The sequence below is a fragment of the Brassica rapa genome, chromosome A09 (genome assembly GCF_000309985.2).
Source record: "Brassica rapa cultivar Chiifu-401-42 chromosome A09, CAAS_Brap_v3.01, whole genome shotgun sequence".
Classification (NCBI taxonomy): Eukaryota; Viridiplantae; Streptophyta; class Magnoliopsida; order Brassicales; family Brassicaceae; genus Brassica; species Brassica rapa.
The window spans coordinates 23285493-23307281 of NC_024803.2; the positions used below are offsets into that span (position 1 = coordinate 23285493).

The window sequence follows — 21789 nt, forward strand, 5'->3', positions numbered from 1 at the left end:
TGATACCACTCAAATTACCCTAAGGAGTGTTACTCTCATCAAAAGAGGTTCAGATGTAGTACTTAGGGATCGAATCCACAAGGAGCTAGGGAACAATTAAATCTAGTGTTTATTAATTCTAAAGGTTGTAATGTTTAAATGAAATAGCAATAGTAACAAGCGAGTAAATAATAAATGTAACTTAGGTTGGAAATGATATTAGATGCAGGGCCACTATTCAGGTGTTGGAGATTATAATACCTATAGATGCCTAACTGTTGCATGCATGATATATTAGAGCTCATTCGCTTAACTCAGTGATCAGCTGTCGCATGTACCACTGGTTAACAGACTAGATCTTGTCTCACCGGTTAGATGCAGACACAAGAGAGTGTCGATCGATAGTCTATTAAGACGTCGACCGATACACCTTTGCCAACATCGATCGATTGTCAGTTGAGGACATCGATCGACGGGTTCTAGCCAGGCCTATGCGCGAGTATGAAATGCCCTACTAAGATTCTAAATTGGCGGTTAGCCCTCTCTAGCAATCCTAATATGATAGATAGATGTCAGGATGGGATAACAAGGGTGCTTGAATATGCAATCCTATGATCAAGTTCTAGTTAGCAAGGCTAAAACAAGCAATGAATACAAATCTATCATGAATATCACAACAAGGCAGATCTATAGTTTGGGGCTAATCCCACAAACCTATCTGAACCCTGGATCTAACAGTTGAACTACTCAGACATAGCAAAGCAATTCATATCAATAGATAAATAGAAACTCATAGAATAGATGAAAGAAATAGAAACAAGGAGTTCCAATCACAAGTGATCTTCTCTCCAAATGAAACTTGTAACAAAACTAGGTCTAGAAAAGAAAAAGCTCTCTGCCGTCAAAACACTTGCAGTATATATTCTACTTGGTTAAAAACTCGTCAGGGCATTTTGGTAATTTGGCCTGGCCTTAGTTTTTAAGTCTGCTGAATCCAAAATGTCGCGTCTGGTGTCTCGACATCGATCAATGGTAGTTGTGTACATCGATCGATATTAATCTTCATCTGTCGAGGCATTTCCTGATATCGATCGTCAGCACTGATGCGCATCGATCGATTATTCTTCCTCTCGTTGACCTCTAAGTGGTCAGCTCGGGTGAAATGTCCTTAAGCTCCAAAATGCTCCAAAGTCATAGCTTTACTCCGAAATGCACCTGAACCTGAAAACATACCTAGAAGAGTAGAAAACATAGATATATATATAGTAAAATACTAATATACCATGGATAAAAATGGGTCAAATCCAAGGTATATCAACTCCCCCAGACTTACCCTTTTGCTTGTCCTCAAGCAAAACATACAGGCAGTCTCTCTGAAAGAGGTTTGAAAATATTTGGGGACTTAAGATTTTAAAACATAGAAATCTTTCCTCAACAATTTTGCAACCACATTTAAAAAGTCCTAATCACAAAAGCACACTATGCAATATCCTAGCTTAGCAACCATTTCTAACATAACACAACTCATCAATTCACGTCTGACATCCCCTCTACTGATTTCATTTCTTAGCATAAATATAAAGTGAATGCTTTACCTTGGGAGTATCGATCACAGGATGCAAGGATTTCAGACAGGTATCTGGAGCTGCAGGTAAAAGTTAGTTCCTAGTTTCTCTCTCTCTAAATTTCTCTCTTGAGTCAAAGTCTGCTTCCATTGCAGGATCAGTGACCAAGATTGGACAGGCTTCCATGAATCAAAACTTAATGGTGGTTGCCACCAATTCTGTTCACTTCTTTTTGACCTATATCCAAGAGTTCTTTGCGAAAGCGAGCCTTGAAGATTGCCGCCTCCAAGTCCCGTTTCGAACTCTTTTATTTGAGTCTTTATGAATCAAGCCTTAATGGTTTTAGCCACCAAGTCATGTTCAGACTCATCCTAATTAAACAATAGATCTTACTTTTTTTTTTTTTAATATATACTCTATAACTAATCTAGGGTCGAAATCTAGAGAGAGAAAATGTGATAAATAATCTAAACCAGGCGTTACCTTCCAGATCTATCTGAAGAATCTGATCCCATGTATACCAATCCCCAAGACAAGTGGTTATGTCAGGTTTAGTGTTGGAAATCAGCTTTGGTTACTTCATACGGTTCAAGGCAAGTGTGTAGTTGATAGGTTGATCTGCTTTAGCATCTTTAGTGCTATCTGCAATCAGTAAATCTAAAATGGTGCTAAAGATTGGTTAGATATTCATGTTTAAATCAATATAAGATTATAGTCCCTATTTTCAATAGCTAAGCATAATTTATTGAAATTCCTTTTTACGTAAGAATAAAATAAATTATATCAGTAAATCTCCCCCAGACTTAAATTACACTGTCCCAGTGTAACTCAGCCGGAGTTATGATGAAAAGTGTATGATGTACGAAATGTAACAAGTAAGGAAGATACATCTGACCGGATTAGATATCGATCGATGGGTAAGTGTTACATCGATCGTCGTGTGGTTGCCTATGTCGAACGATGTCGACGTCTCGTCGTCGGTCGATATTCAAGTCCTCCTACTTGGGTCTCCTAAATCTGAAAGAAATAAAACGAAAGAAATTAAATGCTAGCTAATAAAACCAAAGTAAAATACCTAATAGTGGGTTGCCTCCCACTCAGCGCTTGGTTATAGTCATTTAGCTTGACTGTGGTAGTGATTGGCTATTGGGTGGAGAAGCAGCTGCTTGTTGGAAAGCAAGCATCCACGTCATCTCTGCGCATTCTGGACCAAGATGCAATGAAACTTCTTGTGGCCTCATCATTTCTTGTCCATTTGTCATCCATCTTCTCAAGTACATTGGAGATGTTCTGTAGCCTTTCTTGAATGTTGTCAATGCTGACCTGGTGCCAGCCTATGTTGTCATAGGCGTATGCTGAAAGATCTGTCAGTTCCTTTTGCATTGACTCTACTGTCTTGTGTATCAGCTGCTCGCCGATTGGTGTAGACTCGGCGTCGATCGATGCGATTATGTGTTCGTTGGTCGATCTCGGTGAGTTGCCGTCGATCGATTTTGCTATTGTCCTGTCGATCGATGCTGATATCTGGTTGAGCTGCGAGTTGCCTCTGAATGGCTTTGACTTCTTTCTGTAGCCATTCTGCGTGGTTGTCTAGTCCACTGATTTTGTTGTCGAATGGAAAGTAGATGTCATCGCAGCGTTTGTCAAGTCGTTCCTCCATGGTGTCTAGAGCAGTGTAGATCTTGGATGTGATCTTGTCAACCTCTGCTGCTGTGTAAGGAAGTAACTCCACAGGTTTCTTGCCATCGATCCAGGGTCCTCGTAGCCTGTCGATCGATGCTGATTTTGCCTGCAAAAAACTTTGATTAGTAATGTTCTCAATATCCTTTTGGGCATGAAGTAATTGACTAGACAATTTGTTTAAATATCATGACTGGTGATATAAAACGGTCATGCATATCCTCGTAAGTCCTCAGCCTCTCATTCATTGCTGAGACTTTGGCGTCGAGCGATGTGAAGGTGCACATGTCGATCGATGTGGCTGGTTGTTGGTCCTTCTTGCGAATGGTGTCCAGATCTTGCTGTAGTAGCTCGATTTTAGTGCTTAGCCAGTCCACGTTGTTGTTGAGAGGGCAGTAAACGTCGTTTATCCTCGTGTCGATGTATGAGACTTCCCATTCATCCCTGTGTTGTGTTGAACATTGCGGTTCTGCAGGGATCTGAGCTGTAGGAAGACTGACGTCGATCGATGTTGAAAGTGGTGCGTCGATCAATGCTGAGGTCGAAGCTTCCTTCTCAAGTTGCCGACGTAAACTCTCAATTTCTGTCCTCATTTCTGCCATACATCTGAAGAGCTCATTGTAGCCTCTATCCAAAGGCTGATGTGTGTCATCCACCAATGTTTTGAGCTCCTCTCCCAGTTTCTCCTGAGCTCCACAAATACCAAACACCATCCCATCGATTTCTTCTTTGGTGTAGAGTTATGGTGCCAGTCTTGTGAGTGTGAAGGAAGTGGCATGTTCTGGAAGACAAATGTGGCTCTCCTCAAAAAGAGATGCTCTTTCTAGTATTTTCCTGATGTTTTCCTTTGTGACAGGTATCATCTCACCAGCTGCGCCTCGTGCGTGTCCACGCTCATCTCTGTAGACTCCATATTCGTCCCTTTGTTCCCAAGTGAACTTTCTGGCTCCATACATGTCGAAAGAGCGGCTCCCACATTCATACCGTCTGTCGATCGACGTCGGTTCATCCATATCGATCGACGTTGGTGTTACCCTGTCGATCGATGTCTCCGTTGTACCGTCGATCGACGCTTGCCCTTTTGGTTGGCGTGATAGATCTGGGTCGGTCTCTGTTGTGGTGACTCCTGCGTGGTTGTTAGGATCTGTTTGAATGACGTCTGGAGTGCCACGTTGCTGTGAGAACAGGTTGTCAGGTCCATTGGCTACTTGAAGGATGTCTACTAAGTCTTCTCTGGACACTTGTAAAATCCTTCCATCCATTGCACGTGCGTTGCCATCTGGGTCCCTGAAAATACCAAATTCATCAGGTGTGAAAAAACCGTAATCAATGTTTGCATAATGATTCATTTTTGAAATAGAGAGATTAGGGTTTAGAGTAGTATCGATCGATGTAGATACAGTTACATCGATCGATGGCAGAGTAATTTCTGCAGAACTTGTGTTCTTGAAATGATTGCTCGTCATGGATTTTTCTGTTGATGTAGAAGGAAGAGTGTTCATCTTTTTTTATTGTGTGTTTGCTCTGATGTGTGTAGGTGGTTTCGGAGGTGCAAAACGATTTATATAGGTATCTGTAAACCTAGTTAGGGAGGGAATATTCGCTGCGGCGCGAATATCGATCGATGTTCCTTTCGGAGTGTCGATCGATGTGAGCGGTTGTTTTGCTGGACGAGGGTGGGTATCGACCGATAGGGAGTGCACAGCGTCGAACGATGTTGGAAACGTGTTGGTGAACTTATGGGTTTCAAGTCTTTCATCCTGCAAAGACATTTCTATTGCACGTTCTTTCCAGTAATCCTCATCGTATTCCTCGGTATGTTCCTCATTAGGTGAAGTAATTACAGTGTCAACTGCAAAACTTTCATGGAAACCACTGTCTGCCCAACTGCCTATGGAATAATCATCATGTCCTCTCCTGGTTGGAGGTTGGAAGGCAAAATGTTGGTAACAATGATTAGGTGAAGCGAAATGGTCAACTGGGTGCATTACGTCGAGTGACGTGTTGTTGTGGTGATCGGTCACCGTTGACACATTGGAATCGATCGATGGAAAGGTTGGGGTGTCGATCGATTCCGAGTACTCTGTTTCGTACTCCGATTCATACTCTGCTCCACAATGGCATGCGCCAATGAAGCCAAGTTCTTTCCCATAATCCACAGAATTAATTACCTTTCTCTTAGGTCGGATGAGATCGTAGTGGATTTTTGGGTCTATGAGCGTTAGACACAATTTGTTTTTGTTCATGTCACATACAGCTCCTACTGTAACTAGGAAGGATCTTCCAAGCAGAAGTGAAGAGTTCCAGTTAACCTCGATGTCTAAGACATGAAAATCTACAGGGACAAGGGCATTACCAATCAGTACCTCCAGATCTCTTATGATGCCTCCTGATCGTTTCTCTGAAAGATCCACGAAGGTGAAGGATTCTGTTGAGGGTTCGATGGTCAAACCAAGCTGGTCTGCCATGATCCTAGGGAGGATACTAACTGATGCTCCTGTGTCACACATTGAATGGGGAAATTCAACACCCTTGACTATGCATGGTATTGTAAACTTCCCAGGATCACTCTTCTTCGTCAATGTGATCCTGTGTTTCATCTTCTCTCTGACTTGATGAAACATTCTCCTAATGTCCTCCTCAGTTACCTTTGTTTCTCTGAAGAACATCCACAACCGGTGTGTGAAGTAAGCTTCATCAAAGGTTTTTCGATTGGGATTCTGAGGACTCGTTTAGTGAAACCATCCATCTCCTTATCGTTAGCTTCCCTCTTAAGGTTTTTAGGAATCTTCTCCTTTCTTTTCCTTAACCTTCTCCCTTCAGATTCTTGTTCTTCTTGAACAGATTCTGTTGAACTATTTAAGGGTTGGGTTTTGGTTCGGGTGGGTTTGCTAATGGTTTAGGTGGTGGTCTGAGTGCATTGATGTAATCATTATCGATTGAGGGTAACCGCACTCGGTATGTCAGAGGTGCCTGTCGATCGATGGGAGGTGTGTTGTGACGATCGACGTCGGACTCACTCTGTCGATCGATGGTTGGCTTAACCGATCGATCGATTTTTTCATAGAAAGGGGAGGGTGGGTGAGGATGCTTAGCTGCGAATTCTTCATGAGTTAGAATTCGAACCGCATTGCATTCAGTCGAATTTGGCAGACGACGTCGATCGATGACTGGAGTAATCCGTCCATCGATCTTCATCATGGTCTGTCGATCGATGCGAGTTCATCGACATCGGTCGACACCATTGGGATCCGCCGAGACTCATGGAGCTTTCGATTTCGAAATCTCCGTCCTCAAGGTTTTCATTTCTCACCACTTGCCAGAATTCATCATCTATGATGGCATTTACGTGGTGTTTCCCTTTGTCGGCTCTTGCCTCTTAATAGTCTTGCCCGTCTGAATTACTTGGGTTTCAAGTTTTCTCACCTGAGTCCCTAAGGTCTCGATTTTGGTGTTCAGATTGTTGTAGGCAGAGTCTATCTTACCGTTGAAATCCACGGTGATTTGTTGTTGTCCCAACAGTACTCGATCAAGAATCTCTTCGATCTTGCTTTCCTGAGTCTGGGGTGGTGGATTTTGGTAGTAAGAGTTCGAGTAGCTCTTGCTGTTGTTGAAGGGTTTTTGAAATTGTGAACTTTGGTTACTTCTTTGGCCATTTCCAAAGAAGTTTCTGTTTCCGCCCTGGTTTCCAAATTTTTGGAATCCGGTACCTCCGATGTAGTTCACATCTTCTTCTCCTTCTGTATCTGCTACTTCTCCTTCAGCTGAACAGACTTGCTTCCTAAGAAGCTCGTGCACCACATCTAACTTAGCTCTTACTTCGTCCATCTGTTCCTTCCCGATAGAGGCTACAGACTTCTTCCGTTCAGAGTCAGTGTTTTTGGTGCTGCTGCTGTTAGCAAGGTTTTCAATAAGTCTCACAGCTTCCAACGGATTCCGATACTGTAAGGCGAGACCTGGAAGAAAGGGCTTAGCAGATGCACTTCATTAAATCCGTTGTGTGGACAGTCTCGCTGGAAGAACCTAAATCTAATCCACGCATCTTTGAAGGACTCTCCAGCTTTCTGCGAGAATGTGGAAATTTTGTTCCGAAGTTCTTCAGTGCGCGCCTCATCGAAGAAGTTTTGTAAGAAAGCATTCTTGATGTCGCTCCAGGATGTTAAAGATCCTGTGGGTTGCTGCCTAAGCCAGTGCATCGCTTCTCCATTCAGCGTGTATCTGAAGAGCTTGCACATCAGGTAATCTTCGGGGACTCCTTCCATCCGAATAGCAGCGATTAAATCCTCGAATCGTTCCAGATGGTCTATAGGATGCTCGTGCGGTAACCCAGAGTAGGGTATCTGCGACACGAGAGTGTAGTATTGAGGCTTCAGCTCGAAATTCTGCTTCTGGATCTCCGGAAGTCGAATAGCTGATCTGTTGGAATAGTACTCATCTGGGCGATTGTAGTCGGCCAGTGGTTTCGATCGAGCGTCCTCATCTACAGGTTGAGCAGCTCCTGTAGCATCAGCATCAGGGATTACAGTTCCCTGAGCATCTATTTTCTGACCTGTTGCATTACGCAGATGACCGGCCTGGTCATACAGGTTTCCGTTCTCATCCTGAGTTAGAATAATAATGTTTACCATTTTTGACGACACGGTATCGATCGACGTACGCGATGTAGTATCGATTGTTGTCGAACGATTGGGATCGATCGACGATGACGGTCTGGTGTCGGTCGACGGTTGGTTGTGCGTATCGATCGACGACGAAGTGGTTGCGTCGAGCGATGTGGAACGTTGACCTCTACGGATGGTGCGTTCCAAATGAGCAGGATCGTCTGAGAACAGCAAGTCTTTCTCCTTGTTGCTTCTGGTACCGCTGGGCATGCACCTGAAAAGATAAGAAAAAGAAAGATTATTAGAAAAAGGGGGTAAAGAAAAGAATAAGAATTAATAAAACTAAATCTAATGGCGTTCAAAGCTCCCCGGCAACGGCGCCAAATTTGATACCACTCAAATTACCCTAAGGAGTGTTACTCTCATCAAAAGAGGTTCAGATGTAGTACTTAGGGATCGAATCCACAAGGAGCTAGGGAACAATTAAATCTAGTGTTTATTAATTCTAAAGGGTAGTAAGGTTTAAATGAAATAGCAATAGTAACAAGCGAGTAAATAATAAATGTAACTTAGGTTAGAAAAGATATTAGATGCAGGGCCACTATTCAGGTGTTGGAGATTATTATTCCTATAGATGCCTAACTGTTGCATGCATGATATATTAGAGCTCATTCGCTTAACTCAGTGATCAGCTGTCGCATGTACCACTGGTTAACTGACTAGATCTTATGTCTCACCGGTTAAATGCAGACACAAGAGAGTGTCGATCGATAGTCTATTAAGACGTCGACCGATACACCTTTGCCAACATCGATCGATTGTCAGTTGAGGACATCGATCGACGGGTTCTAGCCAGGCCTATGCGCGAGTATGAAATGCCCTACTAAGATTCTAAATTGGCGGTTAGCACTCTCTAGCAATCCTAATATGATAGATATATTTCAGGATGGGATAACAAGGGTGCTTGAATATGCAATCATATGATCAACTTCTAGTTAGCAAGGGTGCTTGAATATGCAATCATATGATCAAGCAATGAATACAAATCTATCATGAATATCACAACAAGACAGATCTATAGTTTGGGGCTAATCCCACAAACTTATCTGAACCCTGGATCTAACAGTTGAACTACTCAGACATAGCAAAGGAATTCATATCAATAGATAAATAGAACTCACAGAATAGATGAAAAGAAATAGAAACAAGGAGTTCCAATCACAAATGATCTTCTCTCTAAAATGAAACTTGTAACAAAACTAGGTCTAGAAAAGAAAAAGCTCTCATGCCGTCAAAAACACTTGCAGTATATATTCTACTAGGTTAAAAACTCGTCAGGGCATTTTGGTAATTTGGCTTGTCCTTGGTTTTTAAGTCTGCTGAATCCAAAATATCTCGTCTGGTGTCTCGACATCGATCGATGGTATTTGTGTACATCGATCGATATTAATCTTCGTCTGTCGAGACATTTCCTGATATCGATCGTCAGCACTGATGCGCATCGATCGATTATTATTCCTCTCGTCGACCTCTAAGTGGTCAGCTCGGGTGAAATGTCCTTTATGCTCCAAAATGCTCCAAAGTCATAGCTTTACTCTGAAATGCACCTGAAAAATGAAAACATACCTAGAAGAGTAGAAAACATAGATATATATATATAGTAAAATACTAATATACCATGGATAAAAATGGGTCAAATCCAAGGTATATCAGCCGGCATGGGCCGGATCTGAGCCTGGAATCGACGCTTCTTGTTACTTTCCGTATTGAGGGCTTGGTTCTTGTCTTGGAGGGTTAGTTTCTCCGATTCGAGCTGGCTGAGCTTCTCGTTGCTCTGCTCCAGTTCCTTGGAGTGCTTGTTGAGCTTCTCCTTCAAGCTCTAGACTTCTGAGGAGAGCTCGGGATTCTCCGCAACCTCTATTTGAGCTCTGTTTAGCTCTGTTACTTGACTTTTTATACCGTTGAGTTGCCTTTGAAGCTCGGCTTATCTCGGAGTAGCTTCGGGTAGCTCGGTATGCTCATTCACCGCCATTATCATGTAGTTTAGACTACTCCTCTCCTTCTAGCGCCAAACTGTTAGGAGATTTTTGTGTAGAATCTTTGTGAGTACCACAGGAACATTGGATGAGGCTTTGATTTCGTATGAGTTTAAGAGAAATAGACTTGAAGAGATGTATTATTGAGTAAAGAAGCCAGAACTACAATGATTGGTGTATAAACCCTAGTTCTAGCCGTCTAACTCTAATCTCTAAGTCTTGAAGTGTCGATTCCTTGCTCTAGGGTTTAGTCTCTCCTTATATATTTGGTTTTCGGTCGGCTTTAGTCGGTATGAGAAATACACACGTCCATATTCGGAAATATGGAAGGTTCTCCTTATCAGAAGTTTTTCTTTTCCCGGAAGAAGGGGTTGGTCCCTGGGACCGGACCCGGAATACTTCCTAGCGGGGACCCGGGGCGTCTCCTAGAAGGGACCCATTGGATGGTGTCCTGCATGGGGTCTGGAGGAATTCAATACCTGAGTATTTTTTCTCCAACAACCTTAGTGTTTAGAATGGATAAAACAGTGGCTGGATCGCTCGCCGATGACGGAGAGACTTTCGGAGTAGATCTGGAAGCCTTAGACCTCCTCTTAGAAGAAGAAGCTGGAGCGGTCACCGCTTGGCGCTTATTACTCTTTATGAACTGGACATCATCATCATTTTCGCTAGGGGCATCCCGCTTGGTAGCAACTTTCTTCGCCGACATGACCTCAAAGGCTCTCTTGTACTCCGCCAATGCTTCCTCGCTTTTGGATACTGACATATCACCTGAAACACGGCACTAACACGACTCAAAAAACTATTCACGAGGAGCAAGAAGAGAGGTAAAACACATACCCCAAATGCTGCAACGTTCCAACGCTTCTCGGCTTACAAGAAAAGGAATCTGGCGTCGCTCAGAGGGAAGCTTCGACACCCTCTTAGTTGTCCTCTCTCCGAAAGAAGGATCCACGCGAGGAACATCTGCAAAAGGATATAGATATCATCAGTATTGTACTACTAAAAAATCTGTCACAGCTCTTATAACCCACAAGCTAAGTGCCAAACAAGGGAAACCCCCGGAAGACGCATGAAAGTTAATTTTTCAGTCCAACGACCATCAAAGGCTGGATGGCGTTTCCTCTCGTTCTTCGGAATTTCCTGAACAGGGAGCTCTCTGTTGCGTGGATGCAAATGGTACCTTCCTTCTCCGCCATTCAAAGGAGAATTTGAATAGGAATACAGGACCTCGGCGACTCCGGTAACAAGGCCCTCGAGATCACCCAGATTTTGCATGGCTATCAGGGCCCTCCAGGAGGGACGGTTGAGCAGACCAGGAGAAATCCCTAAAGCTTCCGACACCTTAGCCACCAAGGAAGGGATTCAACCCTTAAAACCTGACTCGAAGAAGCCCTCGTAAACCAGTACCTCGTCGACATCAAAGTCCAAGACCCTATCAATAGGACCCGGAACTCGATGTCGACGTCGTCAGAAAGCTCATACTTCTCTCTCCAGCCCGTGACTTCCTCTAATCTTATCACCGAAAGAGGACCCACCAGAGGTAGTCTTCCCGCATCAGCATCCGGCAGCGCACTCTCGACGGCAGCACGGCTGAGACCCTTAATTTCCAAAGTCAAAGATCTAGAGAAAGATCTGAAGAATCCATGGATTCACGAGGCTCGACTCCAACTCTATTTTTTGATCGAACCCTATCGCCTATAGAGGAGGAACCAAGGGCGGGATCCGATTTGCCTCTCATTTCTAAAGATTCGAAGTAAAGGATAAGGAAGAGGAAAGAAAATATTCAGTGGAAGATATGAAGATTTGAGCTTTAGTCGCCAAAGATCTTTAGGAAAGAGAGAGAGAGGAAAATGGAGAGTCTCGCTAGTCGGCAAAAGAAGCATGGGGTCGTAAACCTTAGGTGAGATCTCCACGTGAAATCTCCACGCGCCATAAACGAATATCACGCTGGGGAAAAAATTTCGAGGCTTCATCAATAACATGTCCTCTCTCACTACGCACGGACACCCGGGAACTCCATCAGGTCCTGAACTTGGTCCGGAATCTCAGGACCGACGAGCATGTGATATGCTCATTCGAAAGCCTCCAGACCTGCCTCTACGGATCACGCTTAAAATGCTAAGGTCTCCTCATCAAAAATCTTCAGATCTCAAGGCTCCATCATTTCCAAGACACCGCTAAAAGCCCCGAGCTTCGCCACCTTCAACAAGAATCAGCAGTTCAAGAAGATGCCGCCAGATCCCAGTCTATTACGAGGGAACCGGTCCTCCCCCGGGTTCAGAGTGTGGCTCCAGCCTGAGAGGAACCGGGGATAACAGGATTACTGGAGGGATGTCCTGCGTAGGGAAAGCCTGCTGAGAATGAGCAACTCCGGTTGACTTGAGTGCACAGGTTATTCCCCGAGTCCGATGACGAAATCGAGCAAACCCTACGAAGGACACGACCTCTGGGTCCCTGCTAGGAGACACCCCGGCTCCTCGCTAGGAAACATTTTGGGTCCGGTCCCAGGGACCGCCCCCTTCCTCCGGGAAATAGAAATATTCCGATAAGGGGGATCTTTCCATATTTCCGAATATAGAAGAGTTTAACCCTATTGGCTGGCTAAAACCAACTTGCAAACGACTATATAAGGGGAGCCCAAACCCTAGAACAAGGGATCGACACTTCAAGACTTAGGGACTAGAGATAGGCGGCTAGAACTAGGGTTCTTACTCAAAACATTGTAGTTCCAGCTTGTTTATCTAATAAAACGTCTCTTCAAGTCTCTTTCTCTTTGATTCTCATGAAATACTAAGCCTTGTCCATCGTTCTGTGGTACTCACGAAGATCCTACACAAAAAAATCCCCTAACAAATCCATCCCAAGGGGGGGAGACTTGTTATGCTCCCTATCCTGAGTAGGATTGCTGGGACGAACCACGGTTCGGGGAACACGTCCTGTCGATCAGTCTGATCAAATACAATCATTCTATGGTACAATAAAAGGTTAAGCATGGAAAGACTTAACCAAACAAGAGTGGGAACGAAAGAAGTCAGCTAGGACGAGTAAGACGGTAGCTGGAAGAAGTAAGCGAGTAGCTCGACCAGCTCCACGAAGCTAGGTTCAGTTCACTCCAGCTCGTTCAGTACTAAGTCAGCTCCACTAGCTGGACTGCTAGCTCACTCAGCTGGGTCAGCTGAGAGCCAGCTCATCCCAGCGAGACAGACTGTTCCGGTTTCGGGCCGATGGTCTAGTTTCGGGTCAGGTTTGGGCCGTTGGGTCCGGCCATGTGGCCATGGGCTGTTGGGTTCTTGGACAAGGCAGTGGGCTAAGTCCAGAGGGCCTGGGTGATGGTATGGGCTTATGTCTGACCCAAACCAGGTTGGTTTAGGCGATGGGATGCAAGTGGCCGAGCGGGCACAACCCTTGGCCGATAGTGCCCATTCGCTACAAGTCGTGCATGTTCGTGGGGCAAGACTTACCCCCACGTTTCTATAAATATGGGGTTCCCTCTGTCAATTTCATTATTCAGTTCCAGACTAAAAATACTCGAAGAAATCGTAGTGAGAAAGAAAGAAAGAAAGCGAGAGAATCTGGCCAAGAGCAAGGCCGCTTGTGGTGGTGAGTTTTTCGGCGACTGAGATCGTTTGGGAAAGCAACTCCGATCAAGGATGGGAGATTGAGACAAGGAGAAGAACATGAAGAACCCAGACACGGTTCAAAAGTTATGTGATGGGCCGTGGCTCCATCAGTCTGTACGAACGGTCCATGTGGCCAAGCCGCGGGTCTTGTTGGTTCCTTAGTCCCATCCGTTTCTCCTTATATGTTTCAAATCGTCCTTCTTCTTTTCTTTCTGGATATACACGAAGGGATGTGATGGTTGAGTCCAAGGGACACGTCCCTAGGCTTTGGCCGATTGCATCCTAACCGCAAACCTAGTCACTGGTTGGTTATGCGGATGTCTGGATTGCACGGTTGGGAATGACTCAAAGGGCACGAGTTGTCAAATGTCATAAGTTACCAAGGGTTGTGAGTTTCCAAAGGGTGCAAGTAATCAAAATGTATGAGATACCAAAGGTTACGAACATCAAGAGGTACGAGGACCAAGAGGTACCATTGACTAGAGGGTACATTTTCCAAACGGTGTCTGTTGATGCAGGTTCTTTCCGATCCTTATGGATCAGTCTATGACACACGGTCTGTCTAAGTCGGGGTATGAGTCGCAAGGTTTGACCGGTTGCTAAGCCTTCCGGATTGGGCTTGGGCTTACTCGGTCATATGGATCCAGGCCCGAGGCCGGATCAGGTAAGGAAGTCCGTTGGGCCATCGAGCCGGACTTCATTGGCCGGTCACTCCTAGATTCTGTCCGGATAGTGGGATTAGTCCTTGGGGCGATACGGATCTGGTCGTGTATTCTGATTGTTTATATTGGACTCTCTATTTGTTCTAAGTCATGTGGGGTGGTTGGTCGAATGACTTAGGATATGGTAGACAGGTTCATACTATATGTGATTATATTGATTGAGGTTTATCTAAGTTCTAGGAACCAAGCCAAGCATTGTAGAATCAATATGTTCTATCTTCGGTTATGATTAATGATTATCTGGTTGTGGTTTCAGGAACTAAAGATGGTTCTGGTCAAGCCAAGGAGCCGTGAAGGCTCGGTCAGTGAGAGGATGTGTAACGTGTGGTTAGATGATGCTAGGGATGAACTAGTTATTGTCTATGAAACTGTGAACAATTTGTGTATCGGATCTAATGTTTCTAATTAATACAAAGTTAACACATTTTTATTCCGCTGTGCTATCTGGTCGATTGTTATAAACCTCATATTTGAATATGACTTAGTAAATAAAAGACTTAAAAATTAATCAAACAAGCAAAGAATTTAATAAGTAAGCCTTCGGGTCCAGTTGGGTCGAGAGGCTAGGATCGGGTCTTACAAACCATAAGTGGCATTGCATTAAGTGCGCTTTGAAACATGTAAAGTAACCATCGGGCGGAAACTCGGCCACTTCCCCAGCTTCTGGGAGACGAAACTCGACTAACTCTGGAATTCTGCAGAAACTCCGAATGGCGGCAAGCCCATTCAGACAGCTCTTGCTCGGACAACCATCCACGGGGTCAACGCGAAACATAGGAGGAGCCCATGTCCCAGGTCTAGGAGGCTTTACTTCGCCCATGGCCGCCCACTACGCATTGGCCTCCTCAAGATCAACCGAGTGTTCTGCAAACTCCACCTTTGGCACAACATCATCATGTTGTGCTAGAGCCATCGGGAACCGAACGATCAAGACGAGAATGGGTGGAAGTTTTTCTCCTTAAAGTCATGATTCTTGAAAAAATAAAAATTAAAGGGGAGAGAAGAGAGAAAAGGATCTTTTTGTCTCGAGTGAAAGGTTTGTGGAAATGAGCAAGTAAAGAATTTGAAAACGTACTCCACATACTTATAGGCAAGAGAATTCACTATTCACCTTCGGACTTTTAGACATTAGATTCCACCTAACTTACCCGGCATGCCTAAACCGCTCGCAAGAACACCATGATTCTAACAAGTTGGGGGGCTAACTGTTGGGGTCAAAATCGGTCACGCGGATTTAATATCAGAAAAAACTTCTCGGAAAATGTCCTCTTTGAAAAAGAGAGATAAAATTCAAAAGAAAAGAGAAGTGGGAAAACTAAATCGAGTTTCGTAACAACTCTGAAAAAAATTAACGCAATAAATCTTCAAGAAAGGTTACTCGAGGCCTCAGACAAACAGATCGATCGAACGAACAGTCCAACTCTCCCATTCGGCGAGTCGGATCAACTAGCCTGCCTTCGTCTCGTCCTCGTAACTCCCTCCTTCGGGATTTGATTGAACCTGCTCTTATTTCGTCTCAATTGGAGTCACTGTTGGAACTTTACGATTTAAAAACCGTAAGTATTCGTTTTCTCGTAAGAAGTTCGAATTGATCGTATAAAACAGCAATGGTTAACTAAACACCTCGAACTGCCTCCACTATAAGAGAAAATTCGAACTTATTTCGGAATCGACGTCGTTTCGGAAGCGCTCTTTCGATAAATCATAAAAACGCTTAAGTCGGAAAACGGCCCGAAAGGATCCAAAACGCGGTTAGAAGCCCACTTACAAGTTTATGCGAAATCGAGCCCAATCCTTATGATGGTTTATTTTTTATTCTGCAGGAGAAGATAAATGTCAATATCGAAAGGTAAATATGAAGTTTCCAAAGATAAATAGGAAGATCGAAGAAAAATGGGATATTTTCGCGAATCGATAAACTTGACCAAGGGCAGAAAGGAAAATAGCAAACTGCCTCTAGGAGGAGTATATAAGGATGTCGAAGCTGAAGATGGAGAGAAACGCAATTTTTCTACTCAGAGCAAAACTTAGCAATTAGAACATTAGGCAACTTTCCGTTTTTGTTATCGAGTTGCACTCAACTAGGTTTTCCGCAGTCTTAGGTTGTTAGAACTAGAGATCTCGCCGACAGCTCTCGTGGCCAAGGCTCTTACCTTGTTGTAACGCTCATACGGGAATTCAGAATAAAACACTTCTTGCTCTCTTTTCTATTCTCATATTTACTTTTTATCTATTCTGATTGCTTGGGCATGTGGTTTATCAGATATCCGGAACCTCTAAGAAATTTAAAGTTTCCTATCTTTCCTAAATCAACGGAAATCAACAGTGTGAATTTCGGTTCCCATAAATTGGATCAATAAAGAAAATGAAATAAACACTTGGGCAGATCGAACACTTAGGCAGATCGTCAAACTCTAGTATCTTATCTATTGAAAGAGAAGTATCATTTTTATCTACTACAAAATAGTCATACTAGAATTATAGGTCCATATATTCAAATAATTTTTTATTGTTTACATTAATTTATTTAATGTATAACATTTCTAAATAATTATAAGGATATTAATAACAATCTATTTTAACTATAAATTTAAACTTTATTTTTAGGAATAACAAAATCTGTTGAGAAAAAATCTAACTAAATCTTTTTAAAAATTTAAATATTCTTTTAATTAATGCACTGATTAATTTTGTAATTAGTAGCATAATATTATTATAAATTAATTTTAATTATTTTCTTTTATTATAAACAAAATAATGAAATTATATGCTAATTTTATAAAATTTATAAGTATATTTTACATTTATTAAAATAGAAGTAATTAATGAATTACATATTTAAATTATGTTTTTTGTTCAAACATATTAAAATTATGTTGAAATTGGTAAACCAATATATTTTGAAAAATATTTTCATTAAGATAAATAAATAAAATATTATTCACCCTTTAAAGTGACAAAAATATCATTCACCTTTTAAAATGATTAATATTCATAAATTAAGTAATAATTTTTTTAAAAAAAATTTAACATATGTTAAATTTTAATATTTAGAACTATATATTATCTATTAAGTTATTTTTAAAATGATAGCAATATATTACCATAAATTATTATATAACAAAATAATATAAAATTTGATATCTATAAATGAAATATTATCCGCACGGGTGTACGGGTTAGAATCTAGTATTTCTTATTTTCTATACAAACGAAGAAGATGAGAGAAACATACGTCATTAGAATGAAACCATTGTCGTCGTCCATTAAATAGATTATCAAATACAGAACAAAATGTGAAATAACACAACAACAAAAGGGACAAGCGCCATTAACGTTCAAAGAATGTTATATACACAAAATTCAATATCAAGAGTCCTCGAACTTGGGAGGAAACTAGATGGTTATACAGAAAAGGAAACATGATACAACACATATAAGTTACATGTATAGTTGGAGTCATAAACAATTATCGTACTTTGCATTACTGACATTGAACCGCAAGAATCAGGTTTAAGCTGGATCGGTTTCAGGTTTGGGGTCAGGTTCTTTGCACATACAATCAGGCATGGGGAACGTGTAAAGAGACGCAGCGGGTTTTCTTAATTCGACTCCCTTTGCATCATTGTGTCTAAGCATATCTTGCATTTGTTTCTTGAAGTAGTCCCATCTACACCAAAACATAAAACATCCAAAAGGAAGAAAATTGCTTTAAAAATCGAGGAATCTGTGAGTTAGAGGTGTGCCAAAGTAGGTTAGGAAATCAGATACCTAATGCTCGGTTTATCCAAGAGCTGGACTAGTTTCCGCTTATCTGGTTTGATTGTCTCAGCGTGGCCTTTGTAAAGGTACCGACGGTGACCTATCAAGAAATGAGGGAAGTTTCCACCTTGTGTGGATACAAACACTTCACTGTGGAGGCATACTGTGTAGTCAAGAGCAGCCAATCTGGACGAATGACCCTACAGTTTCACAAAAAAAAAAACAGCAATTTGTTTTTATATATTAAGACAACAATTAAAAATCTTTCAATTTTGAAGGTGCATGTTATGGGTGAGCCCACAGGCTTTAATTGTACGTTGCAATTGATACGGACCTAACGCTCCTAACTTAATTATTCTAATTCCCACCAACCCATGGAAATAAAATTCAAAATTCCCATCAATATGTTCCATTAGCAGTTGCATAGTTGAACATTTTCAAAATCAAGGCAATTTTAGTATTTGATTACCTTAAACGGAGCAAGTTCTTCTGGGGTAGCTAGAGTATCCTTGGTTTGGAGAAGAGGAAACATCTGCCTAAGAGGAGCCATATACTTGTCAGCTTTGTAAATGTTTCCCGCAGCTACGTAAACCAATGTGTTATTGTTAAAACCCATTCCCCTAAGCATCATTCCCACCTACAGAGCGATGTTACAAAAATCAGTTTTACACGATTAACTGGTTTAAAGATTTTAAGGGAAGCGAGGCAGTTTTTCAGTGATACCTCTAGTGGAGTTAAAGGGCATTTCCCATCTATGCGGTTTGCACCCGGCCTAATCACTCTGCCTCTCCGCCTGAACTTTCCTTTCCACCCTCTTTCTCGGGCCATATCCATTTCTAGCTTCTCCTCCTCTCCAAAGTCATATTCGCAACACGAGAAGGCGACCATGTCCTTTTATAAGAGGAGAAAATTAAGATATTATTAAAAAAGGGGGAAGCAGGAATTAAGAAATGCAGAAATGAAAAAATTGGCAGGAAGGTATGTATATAAACCATTTCAAAGCGGAGATGAACAGAAACATAGTTTCCGCCGCTCTGAACACTCTTGGTAACCATCCTATTGACCATTTTCTCTGCAAGCAGCCGTATGGGATCTGCAAATCTCAATGCTTCGAAGTTTGCTAAGCATCTAAGTCCTTGAATGTGTGCGGGAACTGCATGAGCTAACCTATTAGAGAATGGTGCAACACGAACAGCCCTAACCAAGTAGAGTGTGTTTAGGTAAGCAACTTATACAAAACATATAAGGGTTCTCAATAATCAAAATCACATCGAGTTTTGACAAGAACAGAGCCTGTGATATTTTTATATACTATCCCTCTCACGCCCATACAGCCTTAGAACAAGCTTATCAAAAGAGAATGCTAGTACCCTACCTTAAGCTATCATTCCATTTCATTTTTGCATGTGAGCTATCTCGTATTCAATTCCATAAGACGTTATCAAACACTCTAGGAAGTTGTACAGGAACAACAGAAAAGACCAAGCATACAAAGAACCAACAATTCCTAATAAAACTACTGAGACGAAAAAAGGAAAAAAAAGAAAAAATAACAGTCAGTGAATGGCATACCCCAAACGCAATAGTTGTGGGAGCACCTTATGGAGATAGTATGCGGGACTCGACCAAGCTTTTAGTCTCAAATTAACAATACTGCTTATATTGTAGTTGTACCGCTCAAGTACATCTTTAGGGAGCTCTTTCACTACTTTCACGTTCTTACTAAGCGCATATATGAAGAAGTCTTCATCAAATATATCACCAAATTTGCTGTAACCAACACAAAAGAGTTAGCAAAACGAAGCAGATTTGGTCAAAAGATTACATTTTGACCTTGTCAATATCTAAAGCAAGGAATTTTATATGATTTAATTAAACAAATAATAACCTGGAATCACGCCATACACTGTTTAAGTGAAAAATGGGAATGACAAGAGTAGCATTCAGCAGTCCAGCCACAGCAACTGCATCACATATCTGCACCGTCCAAGAGTTTCTCTAATCAGCAAACACAATATACAACTAAAACGAAAGTGAATTTGAATGTAGCAATTGAGAAGAGTAAAACATACTGACAAGCGTTGTTGATTCAAGCCCCCATTTGCTTCGATTATGAAGAAACCATTAGAATTTGATCCTGGAGCAGAAACGTTAGTGCTTATGCAAGGTTTCCACATGCCTTTAACTCTCGGCTTCCATGCTTCCATAAGCTGCATTCATCAGCAACACTCTATTAAGAGAGAGCAACCCAGATCTACAATCAAATTCAATTGACAATTTACCGCATTGTGACTGCTTCGATTAGCATCAGCTTCCATCACCGGCCAGAGACGCTTGAAAACCTTTGGACTCCGGTAAACCGAACCCGGGGGAGCTCGCCTGTACACAATATCGACCCGGTGACCTAGATCGAGGATAGTGAAGCCAAAGGAGCCCATGAAAAGTAACATTCCGGCGATGTATAGAAGAGGCGCCAATAGTAAGACACCTTTCCGCCTGAAAACAACTGAGAAGAGTAAGAAGACGAGTCTCTCTCCTATTCCTTGGTCTTGGTTGGAGGTTTTTCCCCTCAGGTGGCGGATCCGAGGCGAAGAAGGCGGTGAAGCAAGGGATCTAGCGTTTCCGTTGCCGTTGCCTAGGCGGCTGAGGCCGTGCATGATATGGAATGGAGGTAAACCCTAGAAACGGAGATTAAAGAAGAAGATCTCAGGCAGCTGTAGCATTAGTGTGTGTGGTTAGCTTCCTTGCCAATCGATCACAAATTCAAGTAATCTAAAACACAAGAAAAAACAAAACAAAAAAATACAGTACGAAGGGAGAAACAGACGAGAGAGATTGAATGAGAGAAAGAGTGCGTCGTTTCGAGAAAGTAACGTCATCACATGAAGGAAGCAGTGACTATCCACTAAGGTCGAGAGAGTGGCGCGTGAGATTTAGACTTTTTATGGGAGTGCTCCCTCTTTGCATTTTTACCTTTCTTTCACTTCCTTTTTCTCTTTAGAAATATTTTTCTTAGTGAATTGTTCAGAAATACAAAAAAAAACATGAAAATTAGCTATATAAAGAGTACATAGCGTGTTTTACTATAGCAAAAGGATAAAGATAAATTACTATTATAGCCCTGACTTTAAGTTTTATGTGGAGAAAATTAATAGATTAATCCTAGTTATAGATTTTATAAGATTTTTAATAAATCTAGACAAGAAGTTCTAAGCGTAAATTTGTATTTGCTTTCTAAAAAAATCTAGGGAAAATTGTTTTTTTTAGAGCAAAAAAATGGTAACTATGTCCCTTTATACTAATCTATACTACTTTATGTCTCATTAGACTAATTTTTTTCAAAATGGCAGTAATGCCCTTAAAATTGTAATTTTTTATTTCTTTTTCGTTTTTTTTATTTTTTTGTTCCTTTTTCGTTTTTTTATTTTTTTTAAAAAAATCGATTTTTTTCAAAATATAAAAGTAAATATTCCCAAATATTTTGTTTCCATATTTTCAGGAACTAATTTTTTATCCGTAGAATACAACTAATATGTAGAAATCGGTTTCTACAGTTTTTTAGAATTATAGTAATGTTTAGATTTTGATTTCTACATGTTTTAGATTTATAGTAAATCTGTAGAAGTCGGTTTCTACGTGTTTTAGATTTATATTAATGTGTAGATTTTGATTTCTAAAGATTTTAGAACGATAGGTTAAGCGCGGAATGTGTATTCTAAATATTTTTAGAATACTCCTATTTACGTAGATCATGTATTCTAAACATTGTAGATTCAATGAAAAAAAGTGGATTTTGTTTTCTACTTCGTAGAATGTCATTT

General features: G+C 41.5%; 2 protein-coding genes and 1 non-coding gene across 4 annotated transcripts in view; 2 read left to right on the forward strand and 1 right to left on the reverse strand.

Moving 5' to 3' along the window:
- LOC117128145 overlaps positions 1 to 21789 on the forward strand; it is a 734122-nt gene that overhangs the window by 131802 nt on the left and 580531 nt on the right. The window lies entirely within an intron of this gene.
- On the forward strand, positions 7215 to 7320 carry LOC117128715. The gene has a single exon (XR_004452109.1). It is a non-coding gene; the product is annotated as a small nucleolar RNA R71 (small nucleolar RNA).
- LOC103839980 (O-fucosyltransferase 9) lies at positions 17490 to 20986 on the reverse strand. Of its 2 annotated transcripts, XM_033279896.1 has the most exons (10): positions 20767 to 20986; positions 20251 to 20736; positions 20041 to 20178; positions 19857 to 19945; positions 19541 to 19738; positions 18961 to 19165; positions 18692 to 18859; positions 18438 to 18605; positions 17978 to 18168; positions 17490 to 17876 (listed from the first exon to the last, which is right to left on the reverse strand). In XM_033279896.1, the coding sequence occupies exons 2-10, from the start codon at positions 20623 to 20625 to the stop codon at positions 17720 to 17722; spliced, it is 1689 nt and encodes a 562-aa protein (XP_033135787.1). In that variant the 5' UTR covers positions 20626 to 20736; positions 20767 to 20986; the 3' UTR covers positions 17490 to 17719. The 2 variants fall into 2 exon arrangements, with proteins under 2 accessions (XP_033135787.1, XP_033135788.1); XM_033279897.1 differs by lacking the exon at positions 20767 to 20986 and having other exon boundaries at positions 20041 to 20198; positions 20251 to 20464.

Excerpts from the sequence above, each read along its gene's own strand:
- LOC103839980 (XM_033279896.1), bottom strand. The coding sequence starts at position 20,625 with ATGCACGGCCTCAGCCGCCTAGGCAACGGCAACGGAAACGCTAGATCC. Across the intron at positions 20,179-20,250 it reads ATCGAAGCAGTCACAATGCG|CTTATGGAAGCATGGAAGCC; the intron begins GTAAATTGTCAA and ends TGATGAATGCAG. Across the intron at positions 17,877-17,977 it reads TTGGATAAACCGAGCATTAG|ATGGGACTACTTCAAGAAAC; the intron begins GTATCTGATTTC and ends GTTTTGGTGTAG.